The 21,931-nt window shown below is 38.4% G+C and overlaps 2 protein-coding genes and 1 long non-coding RNA gene across 3 annotated transcripts; 1 reads left to right on the top strand and 2 right to left on the bottom strand.

Moving 5' to 3' along the window:
• The first annotated feature begins 1,428 nt into the window (after window positions 1-1,428).
• Window positions 1,429-16,843, top strand: gpr179 (G protein-coupled receptor 179). The gene is made up of 13 exons (XM_042766126.1): window positions 1,429-3,303; window positions 3,742-3,850; window positions 6,705-6,801; window positions 7,395-7,594; window positions 7,805-7,873; window positions 8,810-8,919; window positions 9,230-9,468; window positions 10,547-10,685; window positions 10,765-10,867; window positions 11,245-11,394; window positions 12,545-14,576; window positions 14,829-15,411; window positions 15,460-16,843. Exons 1-13 carry the CDS (start codon window positions 2,408-2,410, stop codon window positions 16,142-16,144), a joined length of 5,412 nt encoding a protein of 1,803 aa, XP_042622060.1. The 5' UTR covers window positions 1,429-2,407; the 3' UTR covers window positions 16,145-16,843.
• LOC122146581 lies at window positions 6,229-9,235 on the bottom strand. Its single transcript, XR_006161099.1, has 4 exons — window positions 8,759-9,235; window positions 7,761-7,927; window positions 7,405-7,564; window positions 6,229-6,769 (listed from the first exon to the last, which is right to left on the bottom strand). It is a non-coding gene; the product is annotated as an uncharacterized LOC122146581 (long non-coding RNA).
• Window positions 16,844-18,809: 1,966 nt separating the features above from the next.
• Window positions 18,810-21,800, bottom strand: LOC109072090 (39S ribosomal protein L45, mitochondrial-like). Its single transcript, XM_019088370.2, has 8 exons — window positions 21,139-21,800; window positions 20,729-20,924; window positions 20,169-20,286; window positions 19,975-20,073; window positions 19,795-19,843; window positions 19,361-19,510; window positions 19,103-19,276; window positions 18,810-19,002 (listed from the first exon to the last, which is right to left on the bottom strand). Exons 1-8 carry the CDS (start codon window positions 21,271-21,273, stop codon window positions 18,904-18,906), a joined length of 1,020 nt encoding a protein of 339 aa, XP_018943915.1. The 5' UTR covers window positions 21,274-21,800; the 3' UTR covers window positions 18,810-18,903.
• Window positions 21,801-21,931: the final 131 nt, after the last annotated feature.

Here is a 21,931-nt window from a genome sequence, read left to right as displayed (position 1 = left end):
TTAACGTTCATGAATACGATTCCATATAAGGTAGTATAGCCTAGTTCAGCACGTCAGCGACTGGAAGCAAATTAGCACGTAGTCGCCTATTCTCGCGTTCTACGAGTTTAGCTTACATTTTTTGAAAATGTACATTTTTGGGAAACGCGCGAGGAATTGCGGATAACGGTTGCAACCTTGCACGTAGAGAGCGCTTTTCAAAAGATAGCACTAGGACATCGATACGGGAAACCCGGCCCAGAACAGATTCAAAACAAAAGTTGGTCCCAAACTTTTCCATTCCACGACCCACTGTATAATCTATCTCACGCCAAAATATTTGAGATTGAACATTTTAAAAATCTTAATTAAAAGTTTGATTTAAGAAAAGTAACCGCAACTGTAAAATTTCACTATAATATGTATATTCTTTGTTTACATTAAAAATGACGTCCATAATATGAAACAGGCTCAGTGAACTGATAAAATCATCGCGGGGTTCAGCGCAGAAAAAGAGATTTGAGATAGTATTTAGTTTCTTTTTAGACTATAGATATTTTAAAATCACCGCACGGTATGTATATGCACATTAAAAGACATATAGAGATACTTTCCAAAAGTATCAGATGCGTCTCATTTTAAATGAACACACTTGCAATTTATCAGTCAGAAGCTTTTGATGGTCAGAATATCTTCAATATCTTCTTTTCTCGATGATGATGTCAAGGAAACATTGCGAAATTTTATAAATTTTGTTATGTGGAAATGTTTAAATCTTGTAGTGTTACAATTAACAACATGTGAAATGCTTTTTACAGTCTGTTTTCGTCCCGAACACAGTGCACGATAGAAATATGAGCCATTTCCGTAACATTTGAATTAAAATCTCTGCCATGACGTTTGCTCTGAGACCCTCACATTCACAAAAGAGCGGATTTTGCAATTACAGGATTTATGTAATTAATATGGTAGGTTTTCTGAACTGTGTGAGTATGTGTCATTTTGTCAGAGAAATATTACCACCCTTGCATTGACCCACATGCATTGACAACATCCTCTCCCATTAAATGCACAGAATACCTTGCATTGTGAGAATCATATAAAATTTAAAATAAAATACAAACAATATAATCCATACAGTTGTAAGTGAAATATTAAATGAATTGAAAACATATTTTAATATTTAATGATAAGTGTACATGAAAAAAACATAAACATAAATATTAATATTTATAAATATTTGCACGGTATAAGTGTATAAGGGACACCTCTGCAGTCCTGACAAACTGTTCTCAACTCTTGAAATGGTGGGGGTGGGGCCCCACAGGAATGAGTGTTGAATCTCAGAACCCTGTTGCCATGGCACCAAAACAAGTATTCGCCTGCATTACCCAGTATGACTGGATTTGTCTGAATCATCTCTCTCTCTATCTCTCTCTCTCACACACACACACACACACACACATCTGTCAGATGTTCATTCATGTAGTACACATGTGGAGCATGTTTTCTTCTTCCTTTACTTTTTTAATTTCCCTGACTGTTGCACAAAACGTTGGCAGTTCAAAACGCAATTTGTCTATCAGAGATTAACATTTCAGTGCACTTTATCTGCCAAGCAGATGCAGACTTGTAAACCTCTGCATGCACATATTCTCAGATGCACAAAGTCGCACACACATACACAGTCCATAAAAGACCACTCATGACTGACCCAGTCGGAGAGTGTTGGGTTAATCCACAAAGCGCTGGGATTCTGATACATACCCCAACAGAGAGGATTACCCTCCCATCCTCTCATCCATCAGCCCAACCTCATGCACATACACTCTCATAACAATCCAACATTAACAGATGTGCCACTCTCAGCACTCACTACTACTGGGAGATTGGGAGAGGGAGCGAGAGAGATGGGTGAGAGGGAGATATTTACAGGAGGGCTGGACAGTAAGTGAAGAGGTAAGCAGAGAGAGAAACAGGGGTATTCCGCATGTTGTCGGTTCTTGTTGATCTCTGTTTCTCACTCCAGTTTTTTGCAGGCCGAATAACTCCACACTGGCTGGAGATCAAAGTCTCCGCGGTCTCAGCAGCATCACATCTTGGGTGGACCTGACCAACTGAATGCAGGACTTCAGGAGTTTTAGCGCTGGCTCCTCTTTGAGCTTTGAATATGAGTAGTGCTTATCAGTCTGAATGCACACTTTTCTTTGTGTGAAATCATGACGCTGTTGCAGGCTAAGTGAGATTGCACTCTAACTATCACCACTGACACCTGTCAATCGGTTAACAAAAAGAGGAGAGGAGAAACAAAGCCAGGTATAGAGAAGACATGGAGGCCTGCACTTTGAAAGCATCTTTCAGGATGTGAGAAAACACGAATCTGATCTATTCCTTCACAAAAAGCATTGGAGTAGCAGTTGCTATAAGGATGGGCCCGTGTTCTGGTCTGCTGCCTCTACTGCTGCTACTTCCTAGCCTGCTTTCTGCTCAGCTCACCACTGTGTCTGAACTTGAGGACACCTCCAGCTTGGAGTTCACCCCAACTCCTTGTCTTACTGACCCAAATACCACAGCAGAGAAAAGCTTGTCTTCTAGTGCTATACCCACCAGTCCGGCTCCAGTAAAAGTGAGCACGGAGGAGGACTGGTCTGCCACAGAGAACTACCTCTACACTGGCAATTCATCCTCTTTGGCTGCCTCTACCTGTACACAGAGTTTCCAGCTGCCTGTTCAATTGGGATCTCCACCTAGAGACCTTCTCCCTCTCTTGCACCAAGCCATAGCCTCTCTGACCAGTGCTGCCAACTTTCTCAACCTGATATTCCAAGCTAGTGAGCTGAGAGAAACGAGTGTACGAGAGGATATCGAGTGGTACCATGCACTGGTGCGGACCATGCTTGAAGGGGACAGGCCAAGCCTGGTCAGACGAGCTTTTCTAACATTTGACGCTGACCCCACGATCCAACAGCCCCAACTGGTGCTCCGTGCCTCCAAAGGCACAACCCAGGACATTCTCCTGCAGGACCTGACTTCTGACTGGAGCAGCTTCCATCCTCCGGCTCCTGACCAAAGCTGGTTTAATACGTTTAAGTCTAGCTCTCCACCCCTCCATGCCTTGTCTAAACGGGTTCTTCTAAATGACTTAAGCACCCTAGACAGTCCCAAGTGGGCACGTGGGGATAGTTATGTGATCAATAGCAGTGGGGTTCAGTGGGGTGAAGCCCCTTTTCTTGAGTGCGTCGATGGCCGTTTTTTGCCAGGGTGGTTACTCAGTCTGTCAATGCCATTTTATGGGTTGAAGCCAGACCTCAGCCCAGAGTTCAGGTCAGTGCACTTTCTTCTCGAAGTGGTTTCTCATTTTTGTGTTCAAGTTTTTGTACTCATAACATCTTTCAAAACATCTCTCAGTGTTCATTCTCTTGAAGGGATAATTCACCTAAAAACGGACATTCTGTTAATCATTTATTCATTATTCACCTGGATTATTTTCTGTTGAATACAAAAGATGAACTGTTTTTGTCCATACAAAGAACAGGAACAATTCTAAAAAGTAACCCCTGACTTTCGTTTTATGGACAAAAATATCTTCTTTTGTATTTTACAGAAGAAAGGAAGTCATTGGGTTTGGAACGACACAACATTCATTACCCATGTTCATTTTTGGGTGAATTATTAAATTAATTGCATTACTTCTTTCAAGTCCTCCATCATTACTGCTATTTTGTTGTCATTACTGTATCTTTGTTGTCTCTCTGTTGGTAGGGGTGTGATCCGTGTCGACGTCAACATCCAGGGATTCAGTTTGGATCAGTGTGCCAATGGAGACTTTTGGTTTGCAAACACACATCAGTGTAATCAGACCAGCATGGAGGTGAGTGTACACTGACCTCAGATTCAATTCTTCCATATAGGACCTACAGCAGGCACTCACTGGGCTTAATTCCAGTGTCAAGTCTACTTTACAATAAGGCTCCATTTCTTAACATTATTTAAAGGGATAGTAATAAAAATGAAAACTCAGTCATCACTTACTTATCCTCACGTCATTCCTAACCTTTAAGACTTAATCTTTTCTGCGGAACATAAAAATATGTATTTTAAAGAATGTATCAGTGTTTAGTATTGAAAAAGTATTAGTATATTTAGCAATAAACATAACATAGATGAACAAAATCTGTAGGATTGTTAGTTCATCGTGTTTTCACTGTCATGAAAGCTGTTGTTACGTTGTACATTCTTCTATACATGGTCAGGATGAAATGTTAGTATCGCTTCGAATAAGAAACACAGAGAAACTTTAACCCACAATGAATACAACAATATATTAAAGGCCATTTGTGCATGGGTGGATTTCACTTACCAGGGCCAAGCAGGGCCAAAACACTTCCAGAGATCCACTCAAAACACTTGTCAAGAGAACATTTGTGGTGAAGTGATTTATTTTTGAATGCGTCTCTGTGAGCATGTTTGATCCTCCACTGTAATCTATTATGCCAGCATTTGAATTTTGTTCTATGCTCTCCTCTAATATTTTTCCTGTAAATTACATCCCAGGATCAAATTTTTTTGGATTGACACTTACTTTACTCCCCCTTATGCTGTTCCAAACCTGTATGACTTTCGACATAAAAGAAGATACTTTTTTTTTTCATACAATGGAAGTCAGTGGTAACCGAAACTGTTTGGATACTAACATTCTTTAAAAAGTATATTTTCTTCTGTGTTCTGCTGAAGAAAATCAAACCGGTTTGGAATAACATGAGGGGAAATAAATGAGGAGCTTTCATTGGATTAACTATTCTTTTAACTTTAAAACTACACACTGTTTTATAATGCCTGTTGCCTTCAGATCTGGCATCTCTTTATATATTATCTGGATATTAAGTTTGAAATCTGTCTATACATTACCTGCTTTACTCATTCTTTTTCTGGACTGTTATATAAGTTTTCTATTTCCTGTTTTCCATCATCATCCTCCCACTTTCATCCAGACCTTCTATTTAAAGATGTGAGCACTGGGTGCAGGATGATCTGAAGGATTAGGTTGATAATCCTGTGATGCTCATACACCACCCCCCACCCAAATCTGACCCCCTTCCATATAGCCCCCTTTCACAAGACCCAGACCCCCCCATCATCCCGTCCTACTAGAGCACAAGCTCACAGGTGTTGGCAGGTTAAGCAACAGCAGGATTTGGCACACTGAATGAATTTAATGAGAATTGAGTTGATCTGCCTATAAATGAAAGGAGCAGCGTATTAATAGAACAGTGTCATGATGATGCATTAATTGCATGAAACATTAGATTGACATGATGCATGCTATGCATATTTTTAAGATTACATTTGATGTTGGATACAAACTCTGTTTATTGTGTTGATTTAAACAGACGTTAAGTACAATGACAGAGAGAAGAAAGAGTGTTGGTATTAATTAAGAATTATTTGATACTGTAAAGATCTGTAAAATCTTGTTGTTGTATGTATTACATGGCAGATAGTTTCAACAAACAGTAAAATGAATACAAACATTTAAAGAAATAGTTCACCCAAAAATGAAAATTCTGTCATAATTTCCTCAACACCAAGTTGTTCCAAACCTGTATGAGTTTCTTTCTTCTGTTGAAAACAAAAGAAGATATTTGAAGATTGTTGATAACCAAACAGTTGCCAAAAATTAATAATTAACAAATTCCCATGAGTCAGTCACTGTAAAATGCACATATGTGACCCTGGAGCACAAAACCAGTCTTAAGTTGCTGGGGTATATTTGTAGCAATAGCCAAAAATATGTGAGATGGGTCAGAATATATATGATGTGTGAGATATATGTATGTGAGATATATGTATGGGTCAGAATTATTGATTTTTTTTTTAATGCCAAAAATCAAAAGGATATTAAGTAAAGATCATGTTCCATGAAGATATTTGGTAAATTTCCTACTGTAAATATATTAAAACTTAATTTTTGATTAGTAATATGCATTGCTAAGAACTTCATTTGGACAAAGTTAAAGGCGATTTTCTCAATATTTGGATTTTTTTTGCACCCTCAGATTCCAGATTTTGAAATAGTTGTATCTTGGCCAAATATTGTCCTATCCTAACAAACCATACATTGATGGAAAGCTTATTTATTCAAAAAATTGACCCTTTATGATTGGTTTTGTGGTCAAGGGTCACATACAGTATATGCAAAATATTACTCCTTTTTTAAGGATCAACAAAATGATTTGAACAAATAGAAACTGAAAAGAGACACACAGAAATTCTGTATATTTTAATTTCTTCCTAATTGCTCCTGTTCACGAGAATAATATCCTTTTATAAATAAGATTCTTGTTCTTAAGTGACTGACCTGATTAAATAATGGTAAAATTACATAAAGAATATAACATAAAAGTAGTATTTGAACAGTGCTGGATTTCCCTGAATAAAAAAGATAAAGCTCTGTCACTAGAGGTATTACCCCTCCACTTAGGATTTAGCTTAGATTAACTCAAGAGTGAGTCTGATGTGTGGGTCAGCCGACTCTCACAGATAAACCGCTGATGAGAGACTGCACATGCAATTAATGGCAGAAAGCAGAGAGAACACAATCAAACACAATTGCTGGCAGAAACATCAGGGTTGATTTCTAAGAGCAAGACATTTGCTTACCGCTCAAGCTAAAACAGCTGAGCATGACTCATGACTTCATGTCTCTTTCTTTCTCATCCTCTCAGTGTGAGTCCATCCCACAACGGGGCTTCCGGATGGGTCAGTACTGCTGCCGATGTAAAAAAGGCTACTACAGTCCAAATCCAGACACAGAAAACAAAAGTAAGAATCTTGAAACAATCAAAAATCAACTGCATACAGTGGGTTCAGTCTTATTTTATTTGATAATATATAACTTACATGTTGCCATATGGTAGTATCTGAAATAATGTTTAATCTTAAGTTATTTGTATTTTTGATAATTAAGCTATATGATTACTATAGGTGAAAGTTTGTTTAAAATTAAATGTTAAAAATTGAAATTAAAATCAACAAATACATGGCTATCATTACTGACTGTCAAGTTCAGCTGCAATTTAGATTTTATTTGTTTATTTATTATTAATGATTGGGGAAGAGTCAAAGTTATAGTAGAAAGGCAGCTTTGGCATTTTTGTATGCTTTTTTTCCCTGTTTTCTCTGGGACGAGTGACAATAAGTGAATTATTAATGCTTAAACTAATGGTTAAACTATTGTACTCATAATTTCATAATTAAGTATTCTAAAAGTGTAAAGTTCAGCTTCTATTTATTTATTTAAATATATTATTATTATTTTATTAATTTAAAATGTTTTTTTATATTAAGGATTTCTTTTTTTAATTATTATTATTATTATTATTAAGATAAAGAAATAAGGATATATGTTGTTACAGGGAATAGTACCCGAGCTTGTTACCCAGAAGTCCCTGTGTGTCTGCCCTGTTGGCCCGGCTGTGATGAGTGCGAGGATGGAGCCCCGTGTTGGGTGCAGGAAGACTGGCTCCTGAGGACAGCCGTCCTGGCTGTGCAGGGCCTCTTCATGGTCCTTGTTCTTCTCAGCATGCTGGTGGCATATCAGTGCAGGAGAACCAAGGTAAGTTTTTAACACTCGATTAAGCAAATAGGCTATATATACAGTATATCTTACATTTAATGGTATATCTTGCTATGTTTTATGATGCATTATTTCAAACACACTCTCAAACAGGTCCCACAGGTGCAAAAGCTTCATGCATGCTTGACAGCTTTAGTAATTTCACCTCTGCTTCCCCTCTCCACTTCTCTCCGTCTTTCGATCTCTCAGCAGATCCGATCATCTGGGCTTTTGCTGCTGGAGATGATCCTGTGTGGCTCTCTGTTGCTTTACTTCCCAGTGAGTGTGTGATTCAAATCTTCAATTATTGGACTACAGTTGAAATCATCGCGGCTGGGTTGCACATAGGAGACAGAAAATGATCAAGAAATTACACACTTTATAGTTACTAGAGAGTTAACCAACTGCAATAAGAAAATAACATCTAATTATGCTACAAATGTGAATAAGGGTATAAGTGAGGTTATTATGCTAATGCCACAAATCACACATTTAAGACAACAGTGCCTTCTCTAACAATTAATAACATTCAAAATTAGGCAATTGCTAAGTTTGGGTCAGTAAGAAGTTTACTTAGACTTATTTAGCAAAGATGCATTCATTTTTTATCACATTTATAATGTTTTTAATTATTTCTATTTCAAATAAATGCTGTTTCTTCTCTTTCTATTCAAAGAATTGAAATGTCCCAAAAATGTCACAGTTTCCACCAAAATATTAAGCACAACTGTTGTCAATATTAATAGTAATAGGAAACTTTTTTAGAGCAGTATATTAGAATGATTTCTGAAGGATCATGTGAGGGATGTTTTTTAGATTGATTTTGGAGTAATGATGCTGAAAATTCAGCTTTGCATCACAGGAATAAATTACATTTTAAAATATATTAAAATGAAAAATGTTAAATTGTAATAATATTTCACAATATTACTGTTTTTACTGCATTTTTGATCAAATACATGCAGCCTTGGTAAGCATAAGAGATTTCTTTTAAAAACATTAAAAATGACCCCAAACTTACTGTATGTAGTTCACACATAGCATTCAATCATTTAATTATCGTCATGTTGTCAGAAAAAAAATCACATGGGCTTAAAATGACATAAGTTTAATAATATAATGACAGAATTTAATTTTTTCTATTATTTTATAAGAGCTGTATACCTTTCACCAATAATTTCCACTCCTTCCAAGATTTCCTGACTGTGTTTTCAGGTCTTCATTTTATACTTCAAACCCAGCACTTTCCGGTGTATTCTGCTCCGTTGGGTCCGTCTGCTCGGCTTTGCCATTGTTTATGGAACTCTGATGCTCAAGATGTACCGGTCTGTAGCACTTCAGTCCTGTCAGCCTTCCCTTGCAATTCACTTGCACATTTCTCTCTCACATTCTCATGGCATTTAAAGATTCACTCAGTAATTGTATATAAAATTTCATAATATTCCTCCATGAGTTGACCCATTCAATGTACAATAAAAACAGTTCTTATAAGGCTACAAATGAGTTCACTTATTTTTATTTATTTTTTGACTGCACCTAGTCCTAATTCTATAATCTGTTGGGGAAAAAAGCTGATAAAGCAACCTAATTAAACTCCCATAATGAATCAGCCTTCACGGTTACGTGTGTTTTCAGGGTTCTGAGGGTGTTCCTGTCACGTACAGCCCAGAGAGTGCCATACATTACTACCACAGGTGTGCTGAGGATGCTGGGAGTTATAGTGCTTACTGTCAGCTGGTTCCTGTGTGCGTGGACCGTGGGCGTCCTGCAGAATCGAGACCGGAATGTTCCACTGCTGATCATTTCCACCACCTCAGAAGGACAAGGCTTCAGTGTGTGCGACCTGGACCGGTGGGACTACATGATGGCTGTGGGTGAGTGATGTCAGTTTTGACTGGTGGAAGTAGTCCATTGGTTTTCTTGGGTGTCTGGCAGAGAGATTAACTGAAATTGGGGCACATTAGTAGATCAGACAAATGAATGGATGAATGGTCCTGGATAATTTAATGTTCTTTGAAGCATTTAGCTGATGATTTGAACACTGTTAACTGTTGTCACTGGATATGATTCAGCATTAACCACTACCTACCATACTAATAACATACCACAATAAATAATAATAATGTTACTGCTATAATGTCATAAATTAAATGAGGGACTGATCTGAAATGACACCGGGAGATCAAATAGATTTACACAATCATTCTGGCACATTCAGATTCAAAGACGGCTTACACAACAAACCTTGCATTTACTGTGACACTAATCTATTACTTAACACTGTATATTTTCTTACTTCTTGTCTTGATTTGTAACTCATATTTATGTTGTTCATAAATAACTTTATCAAGGGTAAATTATGTGATACTTAATGCTTAGTCTGGATGTGTTCGATTTTTTAAAAATACAATAATATAAAATAGTCAAGAACTTAAATACATTTCTTCGATGATGAATGTTTTAAATGTCTAAGTTAAAATTATTTCAATATTTTTGTAGGGCTCAAAGGTATAGCAGGTGCAACTGTCTGGAGAGCTTAATTTTAAGTAATTAATGAATTGATTATTTAATTATCAAATAAAAAAAAAATCTCACTTAAAGACTATTGTTGGGGAAAACGTAAGTTTAGTTGCCATGTACAAAATCAAAACTATTCTCGTGTGACAAGAAAACCATAAAAAAGGAAATTATATCACAGAGAGAAGTTCTATTAACCCTTATAACCATGCAAAGACTAGTCTTTTATTTTCTAAATTATATATTTTTATCTTGAAAAAAAAGCAACATTAGTTCATATCAAATGGAGTAACCTTAAGAAAATTTGATATTTATGTTTTAAAAAATACAAACAAAAAGAATATCATAAATCATAAAAAGGATAAAAAAAATGTGTACATTTGTGTGTCAAATAAAACCTTTAAAGTTAAAAAATAGTTGTTTTTTCTCTGTCAGCGGAGCTGTTATTTCTGTGCTGGGGCAGTTTCCTGTGCAGTGCAGTGAAGGCGGTACCTTCAGCATTTCATGAACCACGTTACACGAGCATCGCTATCCATAATGAGCTACTGCTCTCCTCTGTGTTTCATCTTCTCAGGTGGGGGATAAAGTTGTTCTGATTTAAAACTAATCATAAGAGGCTGTTCTATTGACTTCTTTGTCCTTGTAACTTTCAGATTCGCTAGACCATCAATTCATCCTGACTGGATGCTCTTGCTGTTCTTCACTCACACGCATGTAACAATTACTGTAACACTTGGCCTGCTTTTTGCACCTAAGGTATTGTCTATCATTGTTTAATATTGCAATGTTATTTTAACCATTTTTTATTTTAGCCTTTTCAATGACATCCAATTGCAGTAGGTGAATAAGTTCTGGCATAAAGTTAAGTGTCTAAATAACACATTAAAACACCTCCTGCATCCAAATTTGAAGCTTTATGAAACACTCAAAAGTATGTACATTTCTGGCAAAGTACATACATATATACATACATATTTTCAATAAATAGCATAGGTATTTAAAATGGATGCAGCCTCTATCTATTTATTACATACTTTCTGATCAGTTTAAAGTTGCATCAAATTGTAGGGCCCACATTTCTCAGATTTATGTAGGCTGTTCCAAGTAAAAATCAGCATTGGTGTCTGTTGCAGTTTCTCCACATGTCACGGCCTGGCCAAGAGGAAATAGCTGCAGAGGTATATGAGGATGAGGTAGACTTGCGACGCTCATGTTCTTACCTCAACAGTAGTTTCAACTCTAACTGGTGGAGTGACCACAGCCTGGACGCTGATGACATTCGGGTAAAACACCTTGCCCTGCAGCGGCCATACTAACTCACACATGCTCACACTTCCATATTACGATAATCACACAAACTAACACTTTATGACAATGTATACTTATGAATTAAATAAAAAGCATTAATTTGACCTTTTCATTTACAGTAAATTATTAAATGAACTAATATAAACTAAGTCTAAACTCCAATATAACCTTTCATAAACATTAACTAAACATAACAAAATAATGACAAGATAAATGGAGCTAGGTTTCTGCAATAAAACATATAATTTAGCTTTTTGCCTTCATTTTATGGGAAAAACTATAGCAAGTGGTGAGAGAGATGGGGAATGGGATTGGGACATGACCCAGGTTAGACTCTAACCTTGTTCCCAATGAGTAGGGTGACCTGCGTTATATATAACCCCGTTATGTTCCACATATATTTATTAAAAATAAAGAAGCAAATTACAAACCATAAGACAAATAGAATAGATACAAATTAAGTATTAAATAAACTTGTTTTTCTAATACAGTAGGTTTAACATGTATACATTTATTTAACATCTTTTGTTGTTTGATTAACATTAATGAGACAGACAGATATTTAATTAGGCTGCTGTCCCTTTAAGACCGAATGAATGTAATATACCAGGGGTCGGGAAACTTTTTTGACCTTCGCTAACTGCAAGTTATTCAATAATGAATTGTGATTGTATGGTAATTTTGTTCAACGATGAGATTGGTTACCTTTGATTAGGCTCTTCTCGCGTGACAGAACACTACTAGCCTACAACTCGCTATGATCACCTAGTCATAAACAACTTTTGAAATACGGAACAAAACATGATTTTTTTCAAAATAAGTCGGGACAATAAAAATAGAGCTGAAATATGGGACTGTCCTGGAAAAAACGGGAGGTCTGGTCACCATACCCATGAGCCAACATGTCCTGAGCAATTTTATTATTAAAAATCGACTTCAAAAGAATTAGAATTATTACCGATGTTAGCCTTCTCCTCTGCTTTTATTTGCCCTCTTTTGAAATATTTCCCTCTAACTTGGTACCTTTTGAACATCATGTGTTGGACATACCATCACCAAAACCATCCCACTGTATTGCTCCCTCCAACTTTCCTCAACTGAAACCCTTTTTCTCCTCTGTGCCAGGATGAGCTGAAGAAACTGTATTCTCATCTGGAAGTCCACAAGACCAAGAGGATGGCAAACAGTAATCCCCACCTTCCGAAGAAGCGCAGCTCTCGACTCAGTATTGGGCGGTCCCTTATAAAACGGATCAGCGAGATCCCAGAAAGTTTAAGCAGGCAATGCAGTCGTGAAGATAAGGACGTCAATGCTGCAATAGGAACTATAACCCGATCAGGATCTTATTACAAAAGTCATCAAACCACAAGCATTAGGTTGACTGAAACTTTAATGCAGCCCTCTCCCAAGCTGCGGAAGTCCCATAGTGCCTATGATTGCACCCCAGAACGAGAGGTCTCCCTATTAAACTCCTCAATAAGAAGCACTGAGAAAAGGGTTTCACTGCATTCTGACTCAGGATCCATCAATGCAACATTGCTGGTCTGTAAGTCTGCCAGTGCCCACAATCTATCGCTAGACACTAACCTTCTACTTCCAGAGCCCACCAGGTTTCAAAAGTCTCTTAGTGTCATAGAACGCAATGACCATCGCTCTGTGACTTCTTGTAGGAGCACTGAAAATGTGTCACTTGCTGGTAAAGCTGCCCCAGCAGAAAAGCCCCAGTCAACTGTGGATGTTGATATAAAGAGGCAGACTTCAAGTGCCTTGCTCTCAGAGTCATTTGACAAGGCAGAGGTCTGCCCGTGGGAGGTTCCAGAGGAACTGCCAGCAAACAAGAATCAAAAACATGTCACTTATTCTATTTCAAAACAAGAAGAACCCAAATCACCTGGTGCTACGTCATCACCAACACTGTTATATGTTTGTCCATGGGAATTCTTGCCACCTCCTACTCTTCCTGCAACAGAAACTGGAAATGGTATACAGTCAGATGTTGAGTCCACAAAATCTAAGCCTCCGATCTCCTGTAGCGCTCCAGGGTCACCACATACAATCTCTGGCAAACCAAAGGACTTTCGGGTCTTCTCTTTCCGCTCCACTACCCAAAGTCTCTTTGCAGCAAAGGGCATTGAGGAAGCTGGAAGAAGTATGAGCAGAGAAAAAAGCCTACAAGAAAGTAATGTTAAGGAGGGAACACTACAGAAATCCCTGTCCACATCCATGAGATTGTACCCAGGCAGTGCAGCTTCAGACAAGCGTACTCCACAGACACACAGACGGGCTATGACTACCGTAGGCACAAAACCATGCCTTGTCAAACAAATAGCAATACGGCTGCCATCTACTGATTCTCCTGAAAGGAGCCCCAGACATACTGCTCCAGTTCACATCTGTCCATGGGAGTCAGAGGAGGTGATCTTGGAGGTCAAGAAGCAGAATGTGAACGACAGTGTGTTACAAAGACAATACAGTGGCAAGCAAGTACTATCTGGAACAGTAAGTAATGATGTCTTCAAACCCCCTGAGTTTCAACTTAAATCATTATTGGCTGTTCCTAATACAGAAGTGTGTCCATGGGATGTTCCAAAACCTTTTCATCAAACCAGCATTTCTGAAGTATGTCCTTGGGAGGTGGTGGAAGTAGAGCAATTGCAAATCAAAAGCATAAATACTGATGTCTGTCCTTGGGAAACCGATGGTGACCCATCAAGAGTCACTGAAGACAATATATGTAATACGAATGTTGAAGGCCCTATGTCTGAAGACACCCAGAAGCAGGTAAATGTGAAGCCTGAATCATGCTCTTCCGTACTTGACACAAATATCTCTCAGGTTAGACCGGGATCGATCAAAACCCCTAGTGACACAATAAAACCTGGTGAAAGGGTAATTTATGTTAATGCAAAACAAAGTCTAGTAGACCAAGAACTTGGTCCTGAACTACCCCCACCTGTAACTGAAGTAAGTCCTTGGGAGTCTGATCCAAACACAAAAGATGCTACAAGACGGTCTTTAAAAGAGCCAATGATTAAGAAATCAACTGCTTGTCCGTTGGAAGCTGAGGATTCTGAGAAGTCAGAAGAGAGGCAGGGTTGTACAAACAACGGACCAATAAAAGTAGATCAAAAACAAGAAAATGTTTATGTAAATGTGTGTCCGTGTGAAACAAGTGGGTATTTTTTGTGTAAATGTGTGTAAGTGTGTGTCTGTGGAGAAGTCTGTCCATGGGAGACAAGTGAAACATTCAAGAACTTACAGAAGCAAGAAGGTCTTGAAAATGTTTGCCCTTGGGAAACAGAAGAGATAAAGACCTTGCAGAAACAAGACAGTGTTTGTACCGATATTTGTCCATGGGACACAGGTGAGCCAGTCAAGACCTTGAAAAAACAAGATAGTGTTCTTGCAGATATTTGTCCATGGGAGACAGGAGAGCCAGTCAAGACTGTGCAGAAACAAGAAAGTATCCATGCAGATGTTTGTCCTTGGGAGACAAGAGAACCAACAAAGACAATGCAGAAACAAGATAGTGTTCTTGCAGATGTCTGTCCATGGGAGACAGGTGAGCCAGTCAAGACCTTACAGAAGCAAGAAAGTGTCCGTGCAGATGTCTGTCCACGGGAAACAGGTGAGCCAGTTAAGACCTTGCAGAAGCAAGAAAGTGTCCGTGTAGATGTCTGTCCTTGGGAGACAGGTGAGCCAGTCAAGACCTTACAGAAGCAAGAAAGTGTCCGTGCAGATGTTTGTCCATGGGAGACAGGTGAGCCAGTCAAGACCTTACAGAAGCAAGAAAGTGTCCGTGCAGATGTCTGTCCATGGGAAACAGGTGAGCCAGTCAAGACCTTGCAGAAGCAAGAAAGTGTCCGTGTAGATATCTGTCCTTGGGAGACAGGTGAGCCAGTCAAAACCTTGCAGAAGCAAGAAAGTGTCCATGTAGATGTTTGTCCTTGGGAGACAGGAGAGCCAGTCAAGACCTTACAGAAGCAAGAAAGGCCAGATGTTGTCCAGAAAAACAAGATAGTGTTCTTGCAGAATGAAAGTGTCCGTGTAGATATCTGTCCTTGGGAGACAGGTGAGCCAGTCAAAACCTTGCAGAAGCAAGAAAGTGTCCATGTAGATGTTTGTCCTTGGGAGACAGGAGAACCAACAAAGGCCTTGCAGAAACAAGATAGTGTTCTTGCAGATGTTTGTCCATGGGAGACAGGTGAGCCAGTCAAGACCTTGCAGAAGCAAGAAAGTGTCTCTGTAGATGTTTGTCCTTGGGAGACAGTAGAAGCAACAAAGACCTTGCAAAAACAAGAAAGTGTTAACTCAGATGTCTGTCCGTGGGAGGCAAAACAATCACTCAAACAATCTGTGCCACAAGGCTGCACTCATGCTGTCTCATCAAAAAGGCAAGACAGTGCTCAAGACTCTGTCTGTCCCAGAGAAAATGACATGGGAACACCACCAATAACAGAAAGCAGCACAACTCAAACTGTCACAGATAAAAGTGTGTTACACCCTTCAGACACATGCACACAGACAGCAGAAGAGATGAGAGTTAACCCTCCTCTGGCTCGGCATGATGCACTGTGCCCTTGGGAAATGGGAGGGGGTAGACAAGAATCTATAACCGTGCATGATAATTCAGATGTCTTTACTTGGGAGGAGACAATACCAGAGGAAGATGACGGTGATGCAGAAACTGCTGCAGAGGCCTTCATCTTCCCTCCAGACTTGTGAACTGTGAGGGCAGTATCACTGTGCTTTATATAGCTTGAAAAGACTTGTTGTGACAAAATGGATCACTGGTCACACTTTTCAGCTTTATTCAGAATGCCACTCCAATGTCATCAGCACAAATCACAGACTGTTATTTAAGAAAGGATTGCACCTACTGTATGGCAGCTTTCTCCTTCCTCAGCTTACTAAACCTTATCTAAAAACTAATATCAAGACAGACTGCTCTCCTGTGCATATTCCCCTTTGGCCTTACATTATCACAAACCCCATGTTTAATTTGGTATTGTTTTGTGCGTATTTGTGTTCCTATTGCTGTGTAGATTATATTGTCAGAAAACTTGCATCATCAATATACCCTGGGTGGAACATTTAGAAAGTTCGATTTCACACATTGTCAGTCAAAAATCATTACAAGTTAAAGGGGTCATTGGATGCAAAATTCACTTTTACATGGTTTGCATATAAATGTGTTGTTGCAGTGTGTGCACACAACCACCCTGCAATAATAAAAATCCATTCACTCCTTTTTTTTTTAATCCCCCAAAAAACTAAAGTCTCAATCTCCCGTTTTGATTTTCTGAGCAGTATGACCCCGCCCACGACCGCTGATGGACTGTCCCGTAAAGAGAATTTGAAGCTGACGTAACACTGCGTTAAGTTCTGGGAAAATGCTTTGTTTATCCACCATACCGGGAGGATCGCCTCTCGCTGTGTTTGGATTTTGCTTCCATTAGGGCAGTATTTTGTTTTTGTGTTTTTTTTGATTCTCTGTTGTGATTGTGAAAAATGTCTCCATTGTACGACAGTAACTCAGATCATCTTTCTGAGAGAAAACTGGACAATGCAATATGTATTTTCGCCTTTTCTATGTGTAAAAACACCAAGGTAAGCAGGTCATGGAGATGATGAGAAGACGCCAGATAGTAAATCTATTAATAATGTCACTGATTAAACCCACTGCCTATCACTCAATAAAAGTATCACATTGCTGGGTTTTTTTGGAACATTTTGATTTTGTTTGGTTAATAATTAACATCATCTTTGCTAGCATGACTCTCACTTGCCTTGTGAATTAGCAGAACTTGAACAGGGACATTCTAAAATACTTAACACAAATAACGCTTAATGTGGCTTAATGTACCAAGACAGTGATAAAGACAAAACTGTAAAGCATACTATGTGCAGATACGTATATAAGCCCAAAATGTGAACGCAACGCGTTTATTCACACTTTAAGCGTTTTTCCTCTCTAATAAAGAAAACGCTTCATTAGCATATCTCCACCCTCTGCCAGTTTTCTCAGTGCTCGAATAGCTGTAGCGACAGGCTTTGTAAGCAATGCAGGAGTTTTGTAGTTGGATGTAAAAGTGAACATTAGAATCTTTATTTTCTCCCGACACCAAAGCCACTGAGCACAGAGTGGATTATTTTTTTTTTTTTGATGGTAACGCACCAACGAATACACAAAAAATGGGAGGGGCAGGGTAAGCAGTAGCTCATTATCATTTAAAGAGACATGCATCGAAATGGGTCGCTGTGAACAGAGCTGTTTTTGACAAGGTAAAAAGGGTGTTGTTTTACAAGACTATTGAGGAATTTTAACCAAAGTATGTTATAGACATTTCATGAAGACCCTAAAGAATCATACCAACTTGTGGAAAATGAGCATCCGATATCCCCTTTAAGAGACAAGCTGTCCTGGATGGCGTAATTCACATGCACGCACACACACATACACACACACACACACACACATCCATGTTGCAACTTTTAAATGCTGTATATGTTAAAAAGCTCTTTGGTCTCTGTCCCTACTCAAATGGTCTAGACAAACATACCAGATTAAACAGCATTTGTAGAATGTTATAGGTTTTGCTTGTATTAAAATTCTCAAATAAGGCATTTATAGGGCATAATACAACAAGTTAACAATATACAAATCTACAGAGTAGCACCATGGTACTTTCTTTTAAAAAAGGATAACACTTTACATTATGCTATGTGAAATTACACAATAACGGACAGTAAAGTGTGACAAAAAAATCTAATCTTGTTCTAATCTAGGGCAAAGTACTCTTGATCTATAAGAAAATGTGGTGATTAAATGTGATAGGTTTTAACATTAATTATATGTTCTTATTGCTGTTTCATAGAAGTTTTAAATCCCCTTATGTGAGCATGTGAAAATAAATGACAAATCTTTGTCTGCATTTTATATTCTTCTAAAAATGATTACAGATATTAGCACAGGTAATGGCCATTAGATTGCACTTATAATTCCTACCATATTTTAATAATAGAGTTTGTTTTTGAGTTATTCTATCATTTTGATTGTACTTGCAACATTAGCTTTTGAAACCAGGAAAATAAAGACCGCTTTTGTATGAAGTAAGATTTTTGTAAGAACCAACAGTCAATTTTCAACAGTAGCCAAAGGAAGTTTCCATTAACTTCTGTCAATGTAAAAAAAATGCAACGTTTATTTTTATATTCCTAAAAATGTCAGTTGAGCATTCTGAAATAAACTTTTCAACTGCAAGGTGTTGATTTTCATCAAGTTTCATGTGTAATGAAAAGTCAATATTTGCGTGCAGGTATTTGAGAGTACTTGAGTTTATAACTCTGCTAAAGCCAAATGTGTTTCAAAAAAAGCAACAACCCAAGATTTTTATAAATACAGCAATATTTATTTGGATTATTTGAAATCAGTCTGTACAGAGTGGACCTGTGTTGGATGGAGTAAGGCACCACATTCAGAATTACTTGTGCCACTGCACTGCCGCTGGTTTTGGTACCTGGTAATTCAGATCCTTAAACTCCTCCTCGGGCTTCAGCTTAGGACCAGGAATCAAAACAGTCTGTTGAATTCAGATGTCAGATGTTTAGAAACTTAAAACAGTCCACATTTTCTCCTTTATCCTATGCACTATTTTAACGAAACAATCAAAATGCTTTTACCTTTATAATTGGATCTTTTGGCGGAGCCCATGCTGGAACAATCTTGCCATGAAGTCTCCAGCACCCATAGGGGTTTACCAGATGCCTCTCCAGCACTATGTATTCCAGGACGTCCCTGGGTTCATCCTCATCCCCAAGCATCAACCGGCCAAAGCGGTCATAGATTGCCAATGTCTGAGAGATGGATTGGATCATAACCCAAACTCTGAGCACTCCCATATAATCACACTCTTACAGTTGTTATTCTGATTCACTCACCTGTCTAGAGTGCATACGGAGAGTCACCTGACCATAAAGGTTGCCCTTGCTGATCATGTCAGGACACCTTGCATGGACCACTCGCGGTGACTCCAGTGACTCAATGAAGCGCCAGCGCAGAGTCTTATAACGGTTCCCTCGAACCATCTCCTGCAAAACACACACACACAGGTTGGATAATCTGAAATGCTGAATAAGGACACATTAGAGTCAGTGTTACTTTAGTATCATTGAGATACTATTATAGTTTTTATTAATATATTAAATTAGTTTTCATTTCTGTTTTGCATTAATTTTAGTTATAGTTTTAGTAATTTTCTCCTATGTATAGTATATAGAACATTATATATCTATTTATATTGAAGTTAGTTTATAATAAACTGAATTACTCAATTGTGAATTTTTCCAGTTCATTCAGATATAGATTTACTTACAGGGTAACACCTCTCTGTCACCAAAGAATGAAGCTTTTCTTTGTTAAATCTGAGAAGGAGGAAAAGAGGATATTTATGCAAACACATGCTATTTATTTATTAATGTAGATGTTATGAATGGGAGAAAATGGAAAAGGCAAGAAACACCACATAAATACAGCAAACTCCTTTCTTTCTTACTGTGTGAGTGCTGCATGAGCGTCTATGAAGATCTGCTGAGCTAGTGCTGGGAACTCTTTAGTGGAGAACTCAGGGTCATGGTCTTTTATTTTACGAAAGCTGGTCAAACAGAAAACAGCAGTACAACATCAGCATAGTCCTGCTGGATTTGACATGAAGGATGGAGTTTATAGAGAAGCTGCAGCGGTTCTTACGCCAGCTGTGATGCTGCGCTCTGACGCAGCTGTTCTGTGCGCTGTTTCAGACCTTCTTTGGAAAGTGTGGAGAGGCGTGCATCTCCTTCAGGAGGAACGTACGGATCAAAGATGCCCGCTGAAATGAAGATCACAGATGAAAATGAACCATAATGTGAAAAACCAACATCACTTGTTTAACAATTTATCATCTGAAAATCTAAAGCGCAATAGTCAAGACTCAAAATGTTTTGGAGAAGACGCATCTAAACAAAATACTAAGCATATTGCAAAATTGTATGCACTAAAAAAGACATTTGGACACCCTTGGCTAATGTGTACTAACATTCAAAAGTTTGGGGATAAGATTTTTGATCTGAAATAGAAATCTTTTTTATATTAAACGTTTATATTAAATATTTTTTTATGGTTAAACGTTTGACACTGTTGTAAACTAACACATTTCTTAAAAAGTATATTCTTATTATTAGTACAAGTAAATGTATTACTAAAGAATGAGTAGGTGAGCCCAGACTTTGCACTGGAGGAGTTTGCACAGAAATGTGCACGCGTAACGTTACCTGTGCATGAGATATTGATGGCTCTCTCGATGTACTGCTGCCGGACCACCACACCCGCAGCCCGGGCTTTAGCCTCCTGCTCGCTTTGGCTCTTCTGTTTCACGTTCACCGCCGGAGGAATGAAGTAGCGCTTCTTTGTGCGGATCGGAAGCAGCAGCGGCTGCGGCAGCCGCACGTCCAGCAGCGAAGCGGAACACTGCATTATCAGGGAGAGGGGTTGACAATAAGTGAGTGTAGATTAAATGTATATTTGAACTCTTACAAAAAAAAAAAAAAGTTGCTTTTCCAATAACTGAAGCATTTATAATAGGTGCAGTAGCATATTAATTTAAGTTATGCGAGCAGCATCACACATTTACACTGTATATTTGCAAAAGATGCCCTATTGGAGTAAAATTTAAATGTCATACCTTTATATTCAGACATGTTTTAGGTTGAAAGTATTTCAACGTCCTACATATGGAAGTCGCCATGTTCTTGCCTCTCGGACTCCTTCGTGTAACTGATAAACAGCGACCGTGTGTGAATCTGTCCTTAACACCCATCGGTGGAGAGGAGAGGTACTACACTTTCTGACCTTGTACACCACATAGTACGCGTGTAGGAGCGGGTTTGGAACAAGTGGCTTTTTTCCAGGAACTGTGTTTGACACCCCTGCCGTACACCGGGATTCACTCTCCATATTAGAATGACGGACATAGTGATAATCATAGATGCATATAAGGTGCTAAGCATAGCATTGAATGGGACAAAAATATACAGTATGTCAAAGTAGAAGTAGAGCACCCTCAGTGATTTGATTCTGAAACCGGGCGTGCCTGGATTAAAGATTTACAATATAATTTTATATTCTCAAACAATTTACAGCCGATACCTGAGCATATCTTAAAAAACATATATTCACTGAAGGAATTTACCATTTTATATGATTTCATTAACCATGACAATTGTAAAATTCAGTTTTCCACACGACAGCACTCGATAAGCTAGCAGCGAATGTGTTAAAGCTGGAATACAGGTGAGTTACTTTGTAAATGCGAGCAATCCATTGCACAAGGTTTCTCTCTTGCGTCAGATGTGATTGCCTAGAATCTATGTCATCTCCGGCAATAATGAAATGAAAATCTTGTGAAATCATACTCTGACACTGTCACTGCTGTTTGAAGTCTACTGTTCAAATTCAGTCATAGTATGCAAACCTCA

This window comes from Cyprinus carpio, chromosome A11 (assembly GCF_018340385.1).
Source record: "Cyprinus carpio isolate SPL01 chromosome A11, ASM1834038v1, whole genome shotgun sequence".
Taxonomy (NCBI): domain Eukaryota; kingdom Metazoa; phylum Chordata; class Actinopteri; order Cypriniformes; family Cyprinidae; genus Cyprinus; species Cyprinus carpio.
Note: the sequence above shows the minus strand (reverse complement) of the source record. Positions and strands in the feature narration are given on the sequence as shown.